This window comes from Girardinichthys multiradiatus, chromosome 21, assembly GCF_021462225.1.
Source record: "Girardinichthys multiradiatus isolate DD_20200921_A chromosome 21, DD_fGirMul_XY1, whole genome shotgun sequence".
Lineage (NCBI taxonomy): Eukaryota > Metazoa > Chordata > Actinopteri > Cyprinodontiformes > Goodeidae > Girardinichthys > Girardinichthys multiradiatus.
The window spans coordinates 20,202,708-20,226,789 of record NC_061813.1 but is presented as its reverse complement, the minus strand read 5'-3'; the positions used below and the strand labels follow the sequence as shown (position 1 = coordinate 20,226,789).

The 24,082-nt window shown below is 37.8% G+C and overlaps 1 protein-coding gene across 2 annotated transcripts in view; it reads left to right on the top strand.

Annotated features, from left to right (window-relative positions):
• Positions 1-24,082, top strand: part of myripb (myosin VIIA and Rab interacting protein b) — a 163,639-nt gene that overhangs the window by 7,826 nt on the left and 131,731 nt on the right. For both annotated transcript variants that reach the window (XM_047348954.1, XM_047348955.1), the window contains exon 2: positions 3,688-3,899. In XM_047348954.1, coding sequence (XP_047204910.1) covers positions 3,790-3,899 — 110 coding nt within the window. In that variant the 5' untranslated portion in view covers positions 3,688-3,789. The remainder of the gene's footprint in view (positions 1-3,687; positions 3,900-24,082) is intronic.

Genomic DNA, 24,082 nt, shown 5'->3' with positions numbered 1-24,082 from the left:
CACACATGTTGATCATTTTGACATGTGTAGATTATTGTAATTTTCTAAATAGCTGACATATTCTTTACATTGATGTTGTGCTCAGGTAAATCAGGTACCAAGAGTCTTCATCTGTTAAATAAAAGCTGTCCAAAGGACAAAGACCTCATTTCAGTATACTGTATAAACATTCCCAGTGACTGTCATAAGTAAGGATCTGTATAACACAATCTGCTGACAGAAAATGACCTTGTGGGAGTTTCATTCATTTATTTATTAAAACTCGTTTTTCGTTTTTATTCTTTAAAGAACAAACAAAAAGGCTTTCAAAATTCATTGTTTTGTAACAGTGCAACATTTAGCTCCTGAAATGTTTTTTAGTCAGACTAGTCTGAGTAATTTTATGATGCTTGTTTCTAAGCTCTGAGATATTGGGTGGAATCAAATTTACTTAATGGGTAAGTCAGGGCTCTTAAAGCTAACATTGGCACTGTTGCCTGAATATTTATGATAATACATATTATAGCCAAAAGGTAACCTGTTTCTAGGCTTGAGTTCTCCAATGAAGCTTAATAAATGAATGAATGACCCAATGAGTGGATAAATGAATGAAAAGTCATATAAAATCATATATAAAGTCTAAAAAAATGTCAGTCAGTCATTTTCTTCCGCTTATTCCATAGTGGGTCGCGGGGAGCTGGTGCCTATCTCCAACAGTCTATGGGCGAGAGGCAGGGTACACCCTGGATAGGTCGCCAGCTTTTACTTCCACAGTTTTACTTTTCCTCATACTTAGATCTAGTATTTACAAAGTGCAGGTTGCAGACTGTGGGCACATGGTGACACTTGGCTTTGCATATTCACACGTCAGCGTGCAAGCTGACATCTTTTGAATTAAATGTCATTCTGTTTCAGGCTGGAAAGCTTTAGTAGTGATAAACAACTAGGTGTCTTATTACAGCGGCTGAATTGGGAGCATTTATGAATGGAAAGGTGACAGTCTGTAGCCAATTTACAGTGTTTGATTACAGATCTGTGAGACTGCCAGATTTAGACAACATTCTTTGCCACTGCTGAATGTCACATAAACTTCTTTCACACTTGCATTGGCATTAAAAATTAACCCACTGATAAATGACAGAAACATGCCTGACTGAGATGTGTTTAAGGATAAAACTCAATGAAAGGCTTCATTCGGGTTTTGTAAAGCTAGAACCATCAGCTCAGGTTTGTTTTTCTTGGTAAAATTCAACAAGAATCTGCAGTGGGGTGAGTCCTAAAATGACCTGGAGAAGTGAACTGGGTCAAGGAAGAATATTATTTGTCAATGAAACCATTGGCTTAATTTGCTGGACAAAACACTACTTGATATTGTGTAACTTCAATATTTGTCTGTGTTGACAGTAGACAAACTTTGCCTTTTCACAGCTACCCCTCAGTGTTGTTGCTGATAAAATTAGATCGCATCACCCAAATTGGCAAACAGCTTCATTGGTGTAATTTTTTGTTAGCAGCTAGTGGATGCTGTTAAATTACACATCAAGCAAAACCAAAAAAAATAAAAAATCAGCTTCAAATTATGCAACAAATCTAAATAGGATGCATTAGGTTTTGTCTGCTTTAGGGATTGCGTTCAAACCAGGAGTTGTTTGTCAGTTTGTCTGTGCTAAATTAAATGGCATATAAACCCAATCATCATAAAACATTAGCTGGGCAGAAATTGCTTTGAGAGGAGTATGTTAATTACCCAGGTACTCTGAGTTCTTCATCACTGAACTGGAGAATGCTGAAATATTTAAGTACCTAAATGATAAGGTTGAAATGAAGAGGAATAATACTTAATTTTTTTGTACTTTTTTTTCTTTAAGAGTTGGTCCACTCTTATAGGTTGCCAGCATATGCCATAATCACATGAAGGGTTTTAGGTGATTTATTTATCTTCTTGTGGTACGAGATCTTATAGCACCTCTAATTATTGATGGAATAATTTCACATTCATTTTGCAGACTCACCTGCCTCTTGTTCCGGTAATCACCAATTTCAGTAAATTTGCCCCTGGTTTCGTTGCAGCCTTTGTCAGATCTACCAAGATGTGGGGATGATCCCAATAAGTCCTCAATAAGACGGACTGAAACACATGCAGCTAATGTAATATATTATTACAGTTACGGTAATATGGTATCACATTTGCCAGTCTGCAGTGAGCTGCTTAACAGACATGATACTTGTAGCTTGCCGACTATAGTTTTAATGTAGCTTTTTCTTAAAGAGGTTGACGAGTGATGTTTATTTAGTTTCGACGCTATGACCGTCTGTGTATTTCTAGACTGGAAATATTTCCAAACAGTCTAGTTTGCCATATTTATACTTAAGGGAATTGTGCAGCAGTCTTATTTTAGCCTTCTGTCTGGAAGTGTCCAGCAACATGTGGGGGACAGGCAGGTCTGTGTTACTCTATTCTCCATATAGCTATAAATTAAACTGACTCAACTAGGAGGTCCCAAAAGATTTTAGGGCATCTAAAACAAGATTAAAGATAATCTTCAGTCATCAGTTTGTGACCTTGAACTCCAAAGCACACCAGCAAGTTTTTAAAGGATTATCTCCCCACAACCTCTTCCCTCACAAAAGACTGGACTATAATCTAATTGAGATGTTGTAGCATGACTCTCATGAGGTCGCAAACGCTTGAACAACCTCAATTCTGCAAAGAAGAGTGGGCCAGAATTCCCCCACAGCGATGTGAAAGACTTATTTCCAGGTGTTTTCCCTTAATAAATGAAATAATCACAAATAAAACAACATTTGGTATTTGCTCTGGTTATTTTTCTCTGTCTTTAAATTGGTTTTGATGGTCAAAAGCATGTGTCTAAAAAGTATAAACTGAAAAAATCTGCTTGGGGCTAACAGTTTTTCATGGCAAAGGGTTTTGGTCAGAATGGAAGTTAATGAGTTGTGGATCTGACAGAGAACTGTGGAAAAGACACTTTACTATAGGAGATACTGTCCAATTAATTATAATGTCACCCTATCCTATTATTATCTGTTTTACTACAAAGGGGAGCATAATTCAAAGAGTGGACATCATACTAAATGCAATCTTTATCTTTTTGGACAATTTTCACTGACATAAAAATAGGATTATTTTATACACAATGGAATAGAATGATCTTTGCAATCAAATGGACACATCCACTTTCAGGATACTTTGTTCAATGCACATTTTATTTAAAATCAATGATTTGACACAACTTTAAAGTAGGGTTAATTACGAAGCTGTTATATAACCAGGGACCACTAAAGTACTCTCATAACATTCATAGTGTGGTTACTTAAACAAAGGAGCCAAAGGGGCTTCAGCGAACATGTTTAACAGGTCCAATGTTTCATCTTGAGCAGTTTCAAAGATCACATTAGAGGAAGAAATCTTTCCAGACAGTTTTCATCTGCTCTGGGAAGGAAATGAATCCTGCAGGCAAAAGCTGGCAATCCTAATCTTGTTCTCAAGTCAGAAAAGTAAACACTGCAGAATAATTTGCATGCTGAAAGACGGACATTTTTGGTGTTCATAGGATATATCTAACAATGTGCCTGGTGTTTTCTAAGTGGTAATGTCCTAATTCCTTTTATTTAACAAGAATTGAATAAAATTTCCATATTCTCAAACATCTGTTTTATTTCTTTCTTTGTTCGTTTGCTTGCCCACAGGGTTGTCCCAGCCTCGGCCCCCCGAGCACCGACACCTGTGACTCTCCTCCTCCTCCTTTGTTCAACCAGTAGCAGCAGGTCAGAGTGGTGAGGCCAGGGACAATGGGACGCAAGTTAGACCTATCGGGCCTAACAGATGACGAGGCAGAGCACGTGCTAAAAGTGGTTCAGCGTGACATGAAGCTGCGAAAGAAGGAGGAGGAGAGACTAAGGTGAGATGACATTTGCCAGCCTGTTTTCTTTTCTTTATCCACATTTGACACTTAGATGATGATTTGACTAGAGCTGATAGAGGAGAGATGCCAGCCATCTGTGAGTTGAATTGACCAGATAAAATGACGATCAGCTGCCTTGTGTTGTAGTGTTCCATCATTATAACAGTTTTTACATTGGTATTGGTATTTAAAATAAGCATTGCCCTATGTATGGACTGCTGGATCATGTTGGCTGGTAAAATCTTTTATATCATTATACCTTAAAATTATGTTGTTGTAAATGGTAAAAATGTGCCTAACTGCTTGTCATAATATATTTTATTGCATACCACTTTACAAGAATTAAAGGCTTGCAAGTAAATTTTAATTTTCTTGAATTACCAGATGCACTACACAGTTAATGTTTTATTGTAATGAGATGACAAAACAAAGTAATTTAGGAAAATAAATGAATAATGTCTCACACAAAATGGTTCTTACTGTGACAGAATCAAACTGGGATGCAGTAGCTCACAAGCCTTTTGACCTTGACTCTCTACAACATTCAGTCAGCTATGCTTCTGCTCACTTTTCCACATTGTGAATGACTACCTCCAAAGACCATTTTTATTGCAAGAGATTTCAACTATTGTTTTAGTGTTTTTTGTCCTGAACCTTGTCGGTGTCATCTCAGTTGACCCATTTCATGTTTTCTTACAGCATTCTCGGGGGTCCTCCATAAGACGGACCCAAAACACCTGCAGCTAATGTAATATATTATTATAGTTATGGTAATATGGTATAACATTTGCCAGTCTGCAGTGGGCTACTTAAAAGACATGACACTCGTAGCTTGCCAACTATAGTTTTAATGTAGCTTTATCTTAAAGAGGCTGAAGGGTGAAGTTTCTTTAGTTTCGACATTATGACCGTCTGTGTTTTTCAAGACTGGAAATATTTCCAAACAGTCTAGTTTGCCATATTTATACTTAAGGGAATTGTGCTGCAGTCTTCTTTTAGCTTTGTCTGGAAGTGTCCAGCAACATGTGGGGGACAGGCAGGTCTGTGTTACTCTATTCTCCATACAGCTATAAAAAAAAAACCCACTCCAATCACTTCAGCACATTTTAGGCAACCCTTTACTCTGTAAGAATGGTAAAATTAGAAATTTTACAATTTTTGAAACTGTACCGCATACCACATGAGGGGCACTGTTTCCAAGCTTGAGCGGCATTCTTATACTTTTCATTCTTATACTTTTTGTGGTTTCAAATGCTCTTTAGCATTGATTTTCATTATTCTATCTACAGTTTCACCAATAATTATAACAACCTCTCAACAACGTCAGCAAGCTTTGAAAAAGACACCAACAGTTTTATATTAGTGGTTATGTTCCCCTTTCCTTAACTTCTTTCATTCATCATTTCAAAGCTTTTGACCAAAAATACAATGGAGACCTTAAAGCTAAGCTCCAGTATTACTGATTCTTACTTAACCTGCCACATGTTCTGGTCTGTATCATTTCCCTCTCTTCCTGTCCTATAATCATTGTTTATCAAACTGGGGGCCAGGAAGGACTGTCTTTGTTTGCTTACATATTTATATTGCCAAAAGAGAGGACTCTGATCCTCTCTGGAGGGGTCATTTCAGTTATACAGTTTCATCGTATCTGGTGTCCCAACAAAATCCAAAATATGTTTTTTCAGCTTTTTAAATGTGATTGTAACCTATAATTTTGGAGGCACAAATATTCCCCAACTTAGCTTAAACACGAGCTATTTTGTTATGGAGACATAACAAATCAGTTGGGTTATTATTCCTGAGTGGATGCCACAAGTGATTATATCACTTCAGTTGGAGCACTAAACATCTCAGCTAAACTCTGAGCAGCATAACAATCACACAGAGCACAATTCAGCCTTCAGTATGCGGATCATGCATGAAACACATCATATTTTCCCAGAAACAGTTTCAAAACAAATATAGTGTATTCCCAAATTACTAGGCTATAAAATGTTTCCCCACCAAGCTGTCATGAACTTTCAGAAATAATTTGTGTCTCTCAGCCTTTATTACTTTATTTTTGCCGAAAGAAGATGAGCTAGATAGTGGTGATTTATTTGGCAGCAGTTGTTTATGGAAGCAATTAGAATTTGAATCCATGCTGTTTTTGTTCTCTTTTCCAAAGCAGCATTTCCTAATGGACATTAGATTTCAATTGACAGATTCCCTGTGTTCAGCTGCTGGGTTTGACTGTGTGTTACTCAGTCACTGATATGATAGACTCAATCCTATTATAGATAAAAGTCCTGATTTAAGATGTAAAGAAAATTATCCTTTTTTTTTTTGGTACTGCGTTAAACATGAATACCATTATTGCTGATCTTGATGCGCATTGAGGAAATTTCAAAGTACTCCAAATGAAGACTTTTGCAGAAAAATCTAACAAAATGTAACAGTAAAATCACACTTTTTATTGTCATCAAATTTCCTTCAATTGCTCTTGCATGACACATGGCAAAATAAAAGGAATAATAATAATTTTATTTATTGTTTTTTTGTGTGCATGAATCTTTAGCATTTTCTTCTCAACCTTAAAGTACAGTCCCAGCCTAATACTACATTAAGGTTGATAAAATCAGTGCCCTGAATCTGCTTGAAAATGCAGCAGTTTTAGAGTGCACACTACATTTCATCCTTATTACAAGGGATGCATTAACTCACTCACCAGTAACGTAATAGACTCAAACATCAGGTTTGATTGACCCAGATCAACTTTAATATGATGCTCCAACAAATGGAGCCAGGTTAAGAAACTACAATAACAGTAGTATCCAAACTTGTTGCAACGCTTGCCAAAACTGTCAAATTGAAAGTAGTCCCCAGTCACAGAAATTAGAACGTTTTTAAAATAAAAATGCAAAATTAACTTTGTTGTGATTTATTTTAACCTGCATAACAGGTGCTTTTTTTCATCAGCTCAAGGGTCTTGTTTGTTTGCCTTATCAAATTAAAGGGATACAGAGGGTCCATCTGCATCTACATACCACCTGTGCTGGTTGGCCAAATTTGTAACATTTCTGAATTGTGGTTGTAATTATGAATGAATATGAATATATTATTTATTAGTAGTTTAATATTTTATTAAATAATAATTTGGTTTGTTAAGGGTTGTCCTGTGAATACCAGCCCAATATAATAGATGGGTTGTTGTGAGTATCCTTTGCGGTCCATCTTTTCCCATGATTCATTGCGGGTCGAAGCAGTTTGGTCAAGCAGGGGCAGCCATGGCGGACCACAGTGGCAAAAGCTGTGAGTAAACTGTGAAAAATTACACTTTCTGTGACACAAATGAACTTTTACAAAGATTTTAGTGCGGGAATATAACTGTGTAGACGTGAAAAATCTGCTTGATTTATCAAGACATCGCTTAATTTCAAACGTGCTCCGACGTGTTCGGAGTTTTCCGATCCGATAGTAACTACCGGCTTGCCTCACCGGACTATCGGCACTGAGTTCCTGCTGCCAGTCATCACAGTGAACGTTAAACACAAGTGATTTCTAACAGTTTATGTTAGTATTATTTTAATGTATTGTGTCATTTGTTCATGTAAGTCGATTTGACATTACAGGTGATATTAAAGTTAACCTGAATAAATTGACAATTTTATGTAATCCTACCGTATCGCTGGAGAGTGTGATTGAGAATAAATAAGCTTTTAAATATTCATTTTTGATGGAGAAATGTGCTATATGTGTTTTTAAAAGTATATTTATAATTCAGCTAGCATTATAATTCGTGATTCCAGGTACAGTTGAAGAGAAATACACTTTCAAATGCAAGCAAATCTCAGTAAAGAAGTGAAAAGTTTGAAAGAGCTTGTTTTAGGCATTTGCATAGAAATATTTTAATATGTTCTGCAAATTAAGACGAATGTAAAATTAAAAAAGGCTTTTTTTACATTGATATTAAGCAAGATGGTTTTTATTGTTTAGGGACAAAGGAGCAGACGGGCCAGTTTATTAAGCTCAAGGGTGAGAACCACCACCTTTTTACTGGAGCTAAAAACTGGAGGTACAATAACAACATTCTTTGCAGTCAATTTCTGTCCAGTTTCAAAAACTCCTATCTTTCTAACTTTCATAAATATACATCCAGTGATTAACATACTTCTTTTGGTTTTCCCTCTTTCCTTTTGCTTGTTTAGGACAGTTCTGGAGAAGATGGTCCAACAGGGGAAGGTCAACCCCTTACAGGCCAAAAAAAAAGTGGGACAATATGAAAAGGAAATATAAAGTATGTTCAGAAGTTTTCATGTCACACACAAATAAAAAAATATTTCTAAAAGTCTTATTGGTTTCTCTGTTTAGTCAACTCTTCTTTTATTCCATCTAACTTTAGGATTGTAAGTATCCAGGGTCAGGAGAGGGAGTCAGTGAAATTTCGAAATTGTTTTGTCACCAATGTATTTTATTTCCAGTTGACCTAACAATACATCAACTTCATTTAAATTTCTAAACACAAAGTTTATTTTGAAAATTACAAATAGCATTTTAAACAGAATGTGGAAAAAAACAACATTCAAACAGATCAAGATTACAAGACAAAAGGCATAAAATAAAACTATGTAAAAGTATTTACAACGGCGACAGCAGGATCAACCTGAGTGACCGGTTCCTGGAAAAACCTCTTGAACAGAACAAAAAGGCAGATGTCTTTCTGAACAGAAAGTCTCTGGCGATGTGGCTAAATCTCTCACAAGGTCAGAGACTTGGATGGGACGCTGCAACTGAGACCTGTGGTTTGTCTTTCTGGATGGTGAGCAAAGCATCACATAGGTGGTCTGGAGATGTTTGTGATTCCTCTTTCCGCTGTCCACGCCATCATCAAGTTTAAAGGGCTGGCTGAACCACATCACTTACATGTAATCAGAAATATGCAGAATTAGAAGAAGGTGCTCACAAAATATTACAATTAGTTATACCCCTCCAAAATTAATCACATCTATAATATTTATTAGAACAGCTTAAAACTTTAAGAAACTATCTGAACAAAACGTATTTATTTATTTCTTATGTAGCACCTTATTTTGGTGCCATTCTTTGGAAAACAGTCTGTCCATTCTTTGTGCCCTCATGTCCTCCCTGATCAACTCCATCATCTCTCTCCCTCTTTCTTTTCTGACCCCTTCCTGCTGGCTCACTGTCTTCCTTCTCCGTCTGGTTGCCCACCGCTCCGCTTGGCCCTGGAGTGTCCTCAGGGATGGAGGCAATTAGGACAGGAGGTGTTGTGGAAGACCTCTGACCCAACACCTCATCCATAAGGACAAACCAGGGCCAATAGCAGCAGTGGACTTTTCACTGACTCCCTCTCCTGACCCTGGATACTTACAATCCTAAAGTTAGATGGAATAAAAGAAGAGTTGACTAAACAGAAAACCAATAAGACTTTTAGAAATATTTTTTTATTTGTGTGTGACATGAAAACTTCTGAACATACTTTATATTTCCTTTTCATATTGTCCCACTTTTTCTTGGCCTGCAAGGGGCTGACCTTCCCCTGTTGGACCATCTTCTCCAGAATTGTCCTAAACAAGCAAAAAGAAAGAGGGAAAACCAAAAGAAGTATGTTAATCACTGGAAGGATATTTATGAAAGTTAGAAAGATAGGAGTTTTTGAAACTGGACAGAAACTGACTGCAAAGAATGTTATTATTGTACCTCCAAGCCATGGTGGCTGAGTTTTTAGCTCCAGTAAAAAGGTGGTGGTTCTCACCCCTGAGCTTAATAAACTGGCCCGTCTGCTCCTTTGTCCCTAAACAATAAAAACAACAAAAAAAACCATCTAGCTTAATATCAATGTAAAAAAAAAGCCTTTTTTAATTTTACATTTGTCTTAATTTGCAGAACATATAAAAATATTTCTATGCAAATGCCTAAAACAAGCTCTTTCAAACTTTTCACTTCTTTACTGAGATTTGCTTGCATTTGAAATGTATTTCTCTTCAGCTGTACCTGGAATCACGAATTATAATGCTAGCTGAATTATAAATACACTTTTAAAAACACATATAGCACATTTCTCCATCAAAAATGAATATTTAAAAGCTTATTTATTCTCGATCACACTCTCCAGTGATACGGTAGGATTACATTAAATCGTCCATTTATTCAGGTTAACTTTAATATTGCCTGTAATGTCAAATCGACTTACATGAACAAATGACACAATACATTAAAATAATACTAACATAAACTGTTAAAAAATCACTTGTGTTTAACGTTCACTGTGATGACTGGCAGCAGGAACTCATTGCCAACAGTCTGGCCAGATCTCTACCGGGCTAGCTCGCCCCACCATTGGTAGGGCTGGCGAGGCAAGCCGGTAGTTACTATCGGATTGGAAAACTCCAAACACGTCGGAGCACGTTTGAAATTAAGCAATGTCTTGATAAATCAAGCAGATTTTTCACGTCTACACAGTTATATTCCCGCACTAAAAACATTGTAAAAGTTCATTTGTGTTACAGAAAGTGTAATTTTTCACAGTTTACTCACAGCTTTTGCCACTGTGGTCCACCATGGCTGCCCCTGCTTGACCAAACTGCTTCGACCCGCAATGAATCATGGGAAAAGATGGACCGCGAAGGATACTCACAACGCATAACGGGCAAAAGAAGGACACAATTGTCGGCAGCATCTGACAGACCTTACGCGCCGCGCTGTGATGTAATCAGCCCACAAGTACGGACTTGGAAGGATCCAGCCCCTGAATTGGGACACACCCTCAGCCTGCACATTGATCCTCCTCCTTATATATATTGACCAATGGGAGAGGAGCTGGACAGAGGAAGGCAGCCCTCCTCATTTGCATAATGAAGCAGAAATGGAAAAAGAGAGGCGAGGAAATGTAAAAAGAACAAAGGCATGTGTAAGGGAAAGGAAAAATAAAATATAGACATTTCTTGATGAAAACGCATGTGTAAGGAAAAGGAAAAACAAAATATATATATTTCTGCTTTTATTTTTAATTATGTCAGGATCGGTCCTCCATATATAGCTGGTTACCAGAATCAAACACATACTTTTAAAATACCACTAATAAAAGGGCTGAAATGCATAAGTGTGGACGGCGTGTTATGGCCAGTCTATGTTTAAAAAACACCCTTTAAATAAAGTTTGTCTTAAAAACACAACACAGAATATATAATTAGCTGAGTTTCTCAACACAAAAAAACAAAAAAACAAATATCATTTAAATTATTTAACTCTAAACTAATCTTCTCTGCCCAAACACTACCTCTTATGTGAACCGTGCTGAAGAGAAGTTGTCCTGGGCATTGAGGAAGACATCCAAGTGTGGGTAAACAAAGGGTTAGCTTGCAGCTAACCTCCGTAGCTGTGGGGAAGGGCTTTTAGCTGGCCCACCCGAACCATACAACAAAGACACGTTCAGCTCCTTGAGTGGCTGAGATGTGGCGGGGTAACTCTCGCTACCTGGACATACACGCAGGAAGGCATGCGATGCGGTCCCGGCCTTCTTTTCCAGGCCGTGGGGGAAATCCGCTTCGATTAGGGCTGCTTCTGAAGGCCTCAGAAGAAAAGCCAAGTCATGCTTGTCTTATTACGCCCTTTATATGAATGAACGTCGGATACTCGAACAGCAAATCATTACTTAACTTAGTGCATATGATCACACAATTGATGACACTCTTGGATCCAGTTGGAAGAGTTATGTCTGCTTGCCAGCAAGGAAACACATGCGCTGTTTGGTGCCTCTCCTGTCCGGTTCCCGTCTGGAATCCGCATGGAAAAAGATCTGTTTGTTGGAATGCGGGGTTTTTGTTCAAACAGTGACGTCATGGCTCACACAAAATCACTACGACGATGCAGATGGCCAACGGGTAGCCAGTTAGACACTCCTGTACAATAACGTTATGAAATGCTTTATCTTAACATGAAACAATTGAAGAGTTATTAGTTGTTTCTAAAAAAAAAATATGCCTTACTTGGGACATACATGTGTTGATCTTGCCTTTGCTGACAATGTTTTCACATGCACAACAGTTGGCTAGGATAATACTAGCATGTTTAATCTCTGTTTTGAGATTATAATTCAGCATGTAATACATATTTTAATGAGGTTCTAGTTAATCTGCACTAGAGGGAAAATCACAAAATTATTCAGTGATCATAGCATTTTACGTATCGGTATTGGCCATACTAACCCTGTATTTACTTGGTATTGGTCGATACCAAAACTCCCAGTATTGCCCATCCCTACAGTCTGGGTTTTGACTAAACTAATATCACAGACAGGACACTAACAACTGGGGAGTTAGGGACTACGACACTGATTATTTTAAAATGTTTTAACCAGGACACCTTACTTTATTTGTCGATATACTTTGATTTCTCTACTTTTTATATTTACAACGGGACATATACGTGACAGTCTTTTAACTTGGATTTACACAATTTTGACCTAGATTAAACTGAATAAACATTAATGCCTCTGATTCTTACCATTGTCAGGAATGAAGAAAAAAACAAACTCAAGATGAGCTTTTTTTAAAATTGAAAACGTAACTAAGTTCAAATTATCATTAGTAATTAGTAACTCACCCCATTAGAAAGCTTCTAATTCTTATTTATGCAATATGCAATACCTGTTATCCTTCATTTTAAGACAGATTTGGTTATGTTTTGTTTTCTTTATTTAAGTAAGCAGTACAGAGTTGCACCCATTATAAATTCATGTCACGGTTTATGACTCAGCCTGTACTTTAATTTAAAATGCCCCATTTTAATCTACCTCTGTGCTGTATAATAAAAGTTGTTGAAATGTCAGCATATTGAAATGCCATAAATATGCACAGCAAAGAACACAGATGGCGGTTTGCCTTCTTGAGGCAAGTTTGTGCTGATTTAATTAATTAGGGCAACTACTTTATAAGGTCCCTATACTTTTGTACTTTAGTTTGTGAACTGAATAGCTTTTCGCATACTCTTCATGCACAAAATGCAAAAAAACACAAATCTTGTTTATGTTTTTCTTTTTATGTACTGAGAAGATCACTGATCTGGCTGTCTAAACTTGCCACAGGTTTGTCTAAGCTCTGCAAATCAATCAGTTATTTGGCTGAGCATAAAATATCAGATACTGTTTTTGCTGAGTTTGCTTAAGAACAAAGTGCCTCAAACGAATTGAATTAAATGAACTTTCTGTATTTGACCCTGTGTTCATCCATCTGTCTCTATGTCTGTATGTTCTCAAGGAGCTGCATTTTGATGAAAGCCTTGAGGAACATAGAGAAGGGATTTAATTCTGTCTGACACTAACATTTACTTACACTTAACTGGTTCAAGCTTATTGGCAAGTGCTACAAAAACTAAAAATGCACTATTTCTTGCGATGCTTAAGTTAAAATTTACACCTAACATTTTATGCACAAAGATAGGTATGCACTGAGCTTCCCATGAAATAGCACGTCCAGCTAAAGAGTGCCATGCACACACCCAAATTGTGCATTGAATGGTTGATGGGCGACTATTGAAGGCTTGTCACACTGTCAAAGAGAAGCCCTGTTACTGGGCTTGTAACTTATATATACAGATACTGTATCTGAGAGCTCAGGCATGTCTATGTGTTGTATCTCCTAAATTTTAAGTCATTACAGTTTAAATGGCAGTTTTTCTTTGTATGTCGTGTCCCACTAGCAGACACATACTTAAGTGCTAATGATTTGAGGGTTGTTTAAATAAGTCTCTTAAGATTTTGGTTTTTTTCATCACTGATAGGAGGATGTGACACTTTTGCTTTTCCATAGATGTTGGAGGCAAAACAGGCTGATGAAAACTCCAAAACCTCACAAAGATACCTTTGGTGTATGCAAATGTTAAGAAGAGATGGAAATTAGAAAATGATTTAGAAAGCCTGTACCTTAAGTTGAAAGATTTGCCGGGCACAATGGCCATCTTTCGTTTATGTTGCATGTCTGTTGCCTTTTGTATCAGTTAATATCTATCATGATGCTCTAAATATAAATCCTGTTTGCAACCTGGATGCTTTTCCTGTGAAAGGGGGAACGTGGGATTCTACTAGTTAGCCCTTGTGAGGTGTTGCACCCCTGCCCTCCGTCTCAATGGCCCTTCATCCTGATAGGCTTATTACAGGCATGTAGCTACTGGAGGCTCCGCTGGGAGAGCAGGCAGGCATGAGTTTATTTAACAAACAACACAAACATTTCCCAAGGAGACAGATAGGGAAATAACTACAGATTTAACCAGGTTTCCATTTCACAGGTAATATGTCAAAGGTGCAAAAATTACTGATATTTCAACTGTTGGTGACTCCTACGAGTAGATTTCTTTCTTTTTGAAGAACTACATAAACTTGAGCCCAAGCCTATTTATAGACAAAGCTACACGCTAATTAGCGTAAGTCTTTTTCCGTTAATGGTGCTTCTTATGCTCTTATTCAACTCTCCTTCTGAGTGTGGGGGATTGAAAACTAATCAGTGCTCTATGGATACTTCCACAGTTTCTCCCATTTTATTTGTGTGGAGTAATTCCAAGCTCAGGAATGTAGCTTTGCCTTCCCTAGAGGGTGATTAGGAGAAAATAAATTTATTTTGGGAGAATGGTGACTCACTTTGTTTACATCAATACTTTGTACATTTCTGCATATGTGTGCATATTTCTCATCTGGAAACTGTCTCTGTTGTAACACAACATGCAATTTCAATTTAAAAAAATAATTGCTCTTTGGACAAGTGTCTTCTATAGGAATGCCTAACTAAGCAGTGTCCTCAACACACTTATTGGCACCCTTTAAAAACCCTTAAAATAAATTTGTCATTTATTGCAGGAACATAGTTTCACTTGAAAATTTTGAGCTTCAAGTTGAGAACATTTATTCAGTGGGGTAAAATTATGCTTTAAGGAATTTTCTCTGATCCATTGATGGCAAATTTGCAATTTTCAAGCAGGGGGCACCTGATTTATTTTTAAATCTTCTTGTCTTTCAAAGAGTTTTTGATGCCAGGCACCATAACAAGGTTCCCAGGGTCTTTGGAAAACAAACAGGCCCGCATCATGACAGATCCTAACATACTTAAAAGTGGGCATGAGAGGGCTTTTCACATGTTCATCCTCTATTTCATACCAAACTCACCTGGGATATTAGCTTCTAAAATGCTCCATCTTAGCGCTGCACTTTAAACACGTTAAGGTTCCAGTAGCGTTTGAGAAACTCCACACAGTAGTTTGTAATGGTAGGACTGAAACAGCTTTTTATTCTGACATCACTCCCAAACAGCTGGTTGTCATTTAGATAGCATCTAATGGTTGTTATTAGAGATTTGATGACCCCAAAACACCCCTCTTTGCAGCGTCAACTTTGGAAGTTTTTTATACCTCCTCCTCCACCCTTGTTTGACTGTAGATATGGGCAAGTTTAGAGAAGCAGCTACTTTTTAGGATTTTTCCGACATAAGAAGATTGATACACATCTGGCTTACTTCTTCTCTTGTCATTCCTATTTTTAAGAGTAGCTTAGAGAAATTAGTCCCTTTGCAGCTGCATATCCCTAGCCAATGAAAACAGGAAGACATGGATTAGTTAAGTTCCTAAACACTTTTCACCCACTGAATAAATGTACTAAAAATTAAAGATAGATTTTTATTGTTCTAAGCATAAGAAATATGCTACTGCAATAAAAAATAAACTGATTTTAAGGCTTTTTATGTCTTTACCAGGGGTGCCTGGAGGTTGTGATACAACTGGATGTATGTATTTCAACAAAGAAACATTTTTTTAAAATGGCATTTTACTGTTAGAATGTTTCATGTTGGTGAGGTGGTCCCCAATGCTGCCTTCTAGCAGTGGTACAAACGTTTCTTTTGAAGCAAAGTTTACAACAATAAGTAAAATTGTGATGTCTACTACAAACAATGGGGGAATTGGGCTGTCACAGAGCTAGTAATGAAGAGTAGTATACTCAACGGTACAGCTTTATGGGTCAAACAAGGTGTGAAATGTAGTGTTAGACTATATCAATATGAAAAACTGTACATTTTATATTTTATTTGCTATAAAACTGATATAGATAACAGAGTGAATATACTGGAAATGTGCAGTTTTATTCTGATAAGTAAAGCTCAAAATTGACCACATATATTATAATACTGACTTTTTCCTACTTTAGCTCAAGCTGTGTGTATTTTATACAATAAGAGTTTAAATATTTGTTTGATCTATGGGGGTTTGCTACTTTCTTATTCTTTTTTCTATCCCATTCATTTAGTTTAAGTTAGTGTGACATGGAAGGCTGGCAGGTACAAGCCACAGGAGTCACCCTGGGAGGTTAGGGGCGTTTAGAGAGGCGGCAGGATAGGATGTCACTTTGTCAGTAACAGAATGACCTCTATTTCCGTCTGTTTACTCTCCTTGGTCTCCATCCGCAGATGAGACAAGCACAGATACACAGCTTTTTAGATAAGTGGACGGCTTCTAGAATTGTATTCATTTTGAGTCAAGATAAGAGACAAACTGCTCGATATTCATATGAATCAGTGAAATGAGTGTAAGTGAAATGTAGAGTCCAAACAGTGAAAAGCTATTAACGCTCCCTCAAGGCCGCACTGACGTCTTGTCTTTTAAAGCAGCGCTAAAAGGGCACAGACTGACGTGCTGACAAAGCATTTGAACTCTGAGGATTTTTTCTTTCAGTGTAGGTTTTAATTAAGAAGCACCTTTTATAGTGTTTGTAAAACACAAAGGTTAGTTATTTTCTAATGGTTTTAAAATGTGTTTTTTGCTAAAGTGGATTTGCCAGACCAGTGAACTGTTGACTGCTGCTCATGTTTGCTGTAGGAAATTCCAGAAATCAAATTACTGGTCCAATGCAGCTTTGTAGGTTATGAAATGGCTCTATTGTGTTTAACAGGCATGCATTATTCCTTTCTTTTCAGTGTTCAACATATTTACCTTGTGCTGTAATCCATTGTGCGGGTCCTATGTGAACATGTGATGTTTACCAGCATCAGTGGTATTCCTGGTGATGCCTTCAACATGAACATTTACATGTTTCTAACAAATTCCTGGAGACATGGCTGCAATGTCAACCTGGTTTCCAGCACTTTCTAGAATCATGTTGTTAGTGCAATTGCATGCTTATGTGAAAAGGCCAAGCTTAAAATCAGCCAATCAGAACAAGACGTTGGACATGGGCATGTTGCACAAGACAGCCAATGAGAAAAATGGAATTCATAATTATTTTTCTACCACATTTTTAGACAAGAGAAAAAGCAAGACTGTAAACAGTCTGTCAGTGAGGATAAAATACTATCTGAAGTTGTCACATTTCACTGAATTAAAAGGCAGATTTACATTTCTGACTTTAACACATTAGTTACTATTTAAAGTTAAGTAAAGTGGATTCATTTAAAAGCTCTTTTGAATTCCTAAATTAGCAAAAATAAGATCACTTTTACACACGATACCTCCAATATCTCCTCTTTATTCCTATTCCTCCCATGATGCTTTGTGGGAATTGTTTTCAATACTTCCAGACCAGTATTCTTACATGTAAGCAAAAGATCTCTCACAGCAAATATGGATTAAAACATGTGGTATTATCAGGTTTTATTCTTTAAACTGGATAATGTAATCACAGCTGCACTACGTGTACCAGAATATTTAGCTGCTTCGTCACTATACTGCCACGGATAACAAACGAACGACAAAATATACCTTAAATTAATACTGATTTTGGTCTTTTATATGCTTTAAAATCACTGAGAGCGCATTAGTTTAGTATTTAACTATGTTAAAGTCCACCGACTTCACATCAAATCTAGACTTGTCACAGGACTTTTCCCTGTTGCTGTCTGCCCAGATTTACCCATAGATGGCGTGGCTGTGCTAATGGGGAATGACATTCCTGGAGGTTTAGGACTTCCGAGTCTGGAGGTTTTAGACGATCCTTTGAATCATACAACCCCAGACTTTTCTCCAAACCCTGGGCTGTATCCAGCCTGCGTGGTTACCTGTGCGAAGGCATGTATAGATCCTGATGTTTTGATTTCTAACTCTGTGCTAATGTCTTCATTATCTTGGGAGAGCGACATACAAACCGAAAGTAACAGTGTTCTGTTACTTCCAGGTTTAGTGGAGCTGGAGGAGCCTAGTCCAATCTGGGAGAAAGTATCCATTCCCCTGACTAACATTTGTCATCTGCCGAACAAGCTGATGAAACATTACAAAACTGTTTGAAGAACGTGGTAAGTGCTGAACAAGCCAATAAAGAGAAACAATCCTACATTTTGGAACAAGGTGTCTTAATGCATCAATGGTCTCCGTCAGGTGCAGACCGCTCAGACTGAAGTAAAGTTAAACAGATTGTGATGCCAACTACACATAGGTCTGGTCACTTAGGTGTTACCAAGACATACCAGCTTTTGCTGAAGTCCTTTTCTGGCCTGGTATGAAATGTGATGTTTCAAGGTTCTGTCACAGTTGTTGCATGTGCCAAATAGCTGGTAAACCAAATCAAGTAATACCCTCTGCTCCACTGTGCCCTATTCCGGTAATGGATCAGCCATTCTACCATGTTATGGTAGACTGAATTGGACCACTATCGAGAACAAAGTGTGGAAATCAATATTTGCTCACAATCATGTGTGCTGCTACACGCTTCCCTGAAGCTATTCTGTTGAATAAGATTATGGCAAAATCTGTTGTTAAAGCACTGACAAAGTATTTTTCAGTGTTTAGCCTGCCAAAAACCATACAAATTGACCAAGAAACAAACTTCCAGTCAAAATTGTTCAAGCAGGTAGCCCAAATTCTGGATATTAAGCATGTTGTTTCCTCTGCGTACCACCCAGAATCACAGGGTGCATTGGAAAGGTGACATCAGACCCTTAAGTCCATGATGCGCAAGTACTGCCTAGACATTGAAAAAAGTTGGGAAGATGGGGTCCCAATTGTGGTGTTTGCTGCTAGAGAGGCTGTTCAGGAATTTTTTGGTTTCAGTCTTGCTGAGCTGGTCTTTGGTCATACACAACTTGAGGACCACTCAGAGCTTTGAAAGAAACTTTCTTAGTTCCTGCAGAACGTTCTAAGAACACAGTGTGCAAATGTTTCGTGAGCTCCTCTTTCATGCTAACGCTCTGGCTAAAAAGCACTTGACTGATTTTCAAAAGAAAATGAAACATAACTATGACAAAACATTTGTCAAAAGGGATTTCCAGATGGGAGATCAGACTAGAGGTGGATGAGCTTGGCAATGCTGAAGGTCTAAAAATAAATTAGCCCATCTGTTCTAGTCCTCGGCTTACAAATTCAGAGATGCTAAAATCTCTAAAGAGTCAGCTTAACCACTTGTCAATTAAGCATCAGGAGGACTTAGTCATTCTGGCTAATTAATACACATGCTTGTTTGGTGATGTTCCAACTCGTCCTAAAGTGCTAGAACATGACATAAATGTCCAACAAACAACAACCTCATCGTGCAAACCGTGTGAAACGTTCACTATTGAAACCAGAAAGTGAATATCTATTGAAACATGGTTTAGCTAAACCTAGTCAAAGTCCCTGGAGCTGACCTTGTTTGTTAGAAACCAAGTCAGACAGTTCACCACGTTTTATTACAGACTTTCGTAAAGTGAATTCTGTCACATTACCTGATTCGTATCCTCTTCCCAGGATCGAGGATTGTGTGGACAATATCGGGGCTGCAAAATATGTTACAGAGTTAGACTTTCTTAAAGGTTACTGGCAAGTTCCCTTAACAGCAAGGGCTTCCAACATTTCAGCCTTTGTAACCCTAGATGACTGTTTACAGTACACTGTTATGGCGTTTGGTATGTGTAACGCTATGGTGTAACCGGCTACCATTCAGAGGCTGATAAATAAAGTATCGAGGGGCATCTCCAACTTGTAAACTTTACACCAAGTATTTCACAGTTTGGCCCAAGCTTCTTTGAATCTTAACCTGGCAAAGTGTGAGTTTGCCAAGGTCACTGTGACATATTTAGGCAGGGAAGTGGGACAGGGACAGGTCCGTCCCATAAACGCTAAGGTTGTAGTGATTAATGACTATCCAACACCCAAAACAAGACGTGAACTGCGCCGGTTTCTTGGAATGGTTGGCTATTACCAAAACTTTTGCAGAAATTTATCTTCTGTTGTCATTAACCAATCTACTTAGCCCAAAGACTGATTTTTGTTTGGTCAGACAAATTTCAGGGTGCTTTCGAAAGTGCTAAAGCTCTTCTTTGCAATACACCAGTGCTAGCTGCACCTGATTTGACCCGAACCTTCAAACTGGAGGTTGATGCCAGCGCTGTTTGGGCCGGCGCAGTGCTGTTACAAACAGACTTACTGGGTTTAGACCACCCTGTCTGCTATTTCTCCCACAAATGTAACAAAAACCAACTGTACAATTCTTGCCTTGTTATTGGCTCTTCAGCATTTTCATTTTTACCTTGGGTCCAGGAGTTTACTGATTGATGTATTAACTGATCATAATCCACTAGTTTTTCTCTCATGCATGTATAACCACAACCAGCAGCCTATATATATATATATATATATATATATATATATATATATATATATATATATATATATGCTACCCGGTGGCTGCAGAGAGGCAACTCCATTGGACCAGCAGGACTTCACCAAGCCAATCAGTGGATGATGAGGCCCACCTGCACCCTATAAAAGGGGTGAAGAGGCTTTGCGCTAATGGCCCTCATTTTGCTTTGTGTAAAGACTTTTGAAGATTGTTTGTGTAGCTTTGAAGTATTTTATAATACTGACCCACTTTGCACTGCTTTGCAGTTTGGTTTTGGATTTGGTTCTTTCTAATAGTTCAACCTAGCAGCCTGTGTTTGGGAAGTTTGACATCCCCTTTTAAGTCCCTTTGTGTCGGGGTGTTTTGAGTTTTGTTTAGGTTAACTTGTTTTTTTTGTTTTGTTTAGATTTTATCATTTAATTGTTGAGGCTGGATTTGTCCCCCTCTAGTTTGTTTATGTTAGCCCAAGTAATTTTGCTTGTTAACTGGTTAAAGCATTTTTTGTTTTGTATGTGGAACCTTTTTCTTTGTAATAAACCCTGTTAAACTCCCCCCGTTTTCCTTTGTTTTTCCTCTGGACAGATTTTTATGTTACCAGCCCCTGATCCCCTAGGCCTGGGGTTGTAACCAAGTAATTTTAAAGTGCCCATGATATCGAATTTTCATGATAAATCCAATTGCATTTGTGGAAAAGAAACATTGATAAAATATTTTAAAAAGGAAATTCATGCCACTGAAATGAACAGTTGTTGAGATATTAGGTCATAAATTTCACTTAAAAGGCATATTCAGACTCCTTTGCGATTTTGTTGCACTCTTCTATGACGTAAGAGGGGAAACCCTGCAGGTAAATTCACTGCTGCTACAATGGCCATACAGAAAGCAGCAAAGAATCTTATATTTATTTAGATATATTTCAGTAACTATCAGAGAGAGACACAGTAGAGTCAGAAGAACAAAGTCAGCTTTCATCAGATGGCAGAGCACAAGTGCTGCGGCCTGCGGACGTCAACCAGAGTCTATTTTCCTAGATGCTGGAGCACTATGGAATGCCACAGTGTTCAAAATTAAATAAATAAATGACACATTATAAAATAAGTATCTACATCAATAAATAATAGATAATGATTTAATGTGACAATGAAATTGTGAAATATTATAATGCATATTAAATTCTCAGTTCATTATTATGAAATATATTTAATTTTCCATTAAAAATCAGCTTTATAATATGAAAGAATTTTCATATACAATTTTTACCTAATTATTGAAATTATTGTTGAGGCTATTTTTATGTAATTCCAGCAGCTTTTTTATTTGATTTCAAAGTCAGCTTTTATTTCAAATAGCCAGCTTTTATTTTATAAGTGTTTTTTTTTTTTCGCTATGGCCGTTTATTTCATAATGTCACTTTTCAACTGAATGACTACGGGCCAATCAGCATCAACAGGCCGGACCTGCATCCTCATTGGCTGAGCCTTACATAGAGATTAGTTTCCTGGGTACCTGCTCTTTGAGCAGCTGCTGCGCCAGCTCAAGGTTTAGAAAGGATGGTGGAGTTTCTTTAACTTCATTCAGCTCCGGTTACTTTAGCAGATCAAATTGAGGGGAATAATTTATCACATGATGGCATTTTGAATTGTTTGGATGACATCTTTCAAATGATCGCGATGATAATTGCTCTCCAGAATGTTAGCATTGACGACACCATTGTGGATACCCTAAGAGCCATTGAGCAGCGTGTTCGCATGGAAAATGCAGAGCACAGGACTCAAGACTTCACTGCTGTCTGGCATAACTATCGGGATTATTGCTGTTATGTTTTCTGTGTCACCCAGCACAGTTCACTGCGTTCAAGTGAGCCAACAGTCACGCCAGCCGACGTTAGCTCTGTTAAAGATTAACTTCGTGCAAACAAGGTGCATTACGGTAATAGAGCAGACAAGACACCTTTCCAGGCAACGGTTGAGAAATTAAGAGGAAAACAGAAAAGTAACCTTAAGTTTAAAATATTAAATGGAGTGTTGACGGAAATTCAATCTGAAAGACCCACCTCGACCGCCGGCTCCGTACTATGACTCCATCATGCGTCTCCACTCCAACCAATCAGCGTCAAGTCTGCATTCCTCCTCAGCCAATCACCCTTCATAGTTTCGTTTTGAAGGACTTCCAACCATGGATCTCCCTGCTCTCCCGCTGAGCTTCGACCCGCCACCACCCCATTGCCACCATCTGGCTTCCTAGCTCTTTCCAACTCCCTTATTATTAGGCCTCCACTCCATCACCAGTATCGGATCCCGGGGGGGAAGACATCTCTAACCCTAACCCTAAATCATTCATTCAAGCTCATGTCATTCATAGCATTCATGTCTTCCTGGGGTCCGAGCGCCAAAGAAATAAACATCTGCTATTTAACTTCTTCGACATCTTTGTGTTTCATTGTGAGTCTTTACAGGATTGTAATGTATTTCATAATAATGAGCTGAGAATTTAATATGCCTTAAAATATTTCACAATTTCATGTTAACATTAAATCATTATCTATTATTTGTTGATGTAGATATTTATTTCATAATGCTTCATTTATTTATTTAATTTTGAACACTTTGGCGTTCTTTAGAGCACGGCCAGAGTCAATAAGTATGAATCATACCGCACCACCAGGAAACAGAACCAGGACAATATTGTGACTTTCAAAATAACTCACTAAAGACAGACTAGATCTCGTTATATTAATAAATACACATATATATTTATACATACACGTGTATGTATTAGCAGTTGTTAACATTAGATCAGTTACTGGGTTAACTAAGGTATTCTAAACTGAGCAATTAAACATTAAATGCACCAAATTAAGCAACAAATATAGCTTCACTGCACTCCGTGAATTCATCCATTGTAGAACAAAAGACATGAAAACATCTGGATGCATAAAATGAAAAATGAAGCAGTTTAACCTCCACAGAATGAGTTGTTTTAGACTTAGACTTTATCACTGGCTTTTATTGTGAGATCTGCGGACCGGACCAGACTGGACCGGACCGGACCAGATACAGTGTAAATCCAAGGTTACCATATATGTACGGCACTGAGTGAAACAACCGGAGACGAAGTGAGCAGCATGGAGCAGCAGCAGCAGACACAAGGGATGATTCAAGATCTGAAGACACTACCTGGTGTGTCATTGTTTTTAAACTTTCTATTAGAATCTTTAGAGAAACATTTATTTAAATATATTGTATGAGCCTGTAATTTATCTTATTTTAATAATAAAAATTTCAGATTTTTAATTATTAATTATAAAAATAATAACTTGATCCGTTAGCAACAGCAACGACAACCTTTTTTTTGACGACCTTTTTCCATCAGATGCTCCGAACACTGCGACTATAACATCTGCTTCAACATTCTCCTTCGTCTGGAAGATATCCCGGCCTCTGACATAATTTCTCTTGCGAAATCAGAGGTTTATTGTTCGAAGCAGTTTGCCAAAAAGTCCTCCGATCTCAATCGGCTATGGTGGATAAGATCAGCCCATCCGTCCCTCATCAGTTTTCCAGCTCTGATCCAGGCAGCTCTGATGCTCTTCACTTGAGTGGGTTGCCTGGTTCAA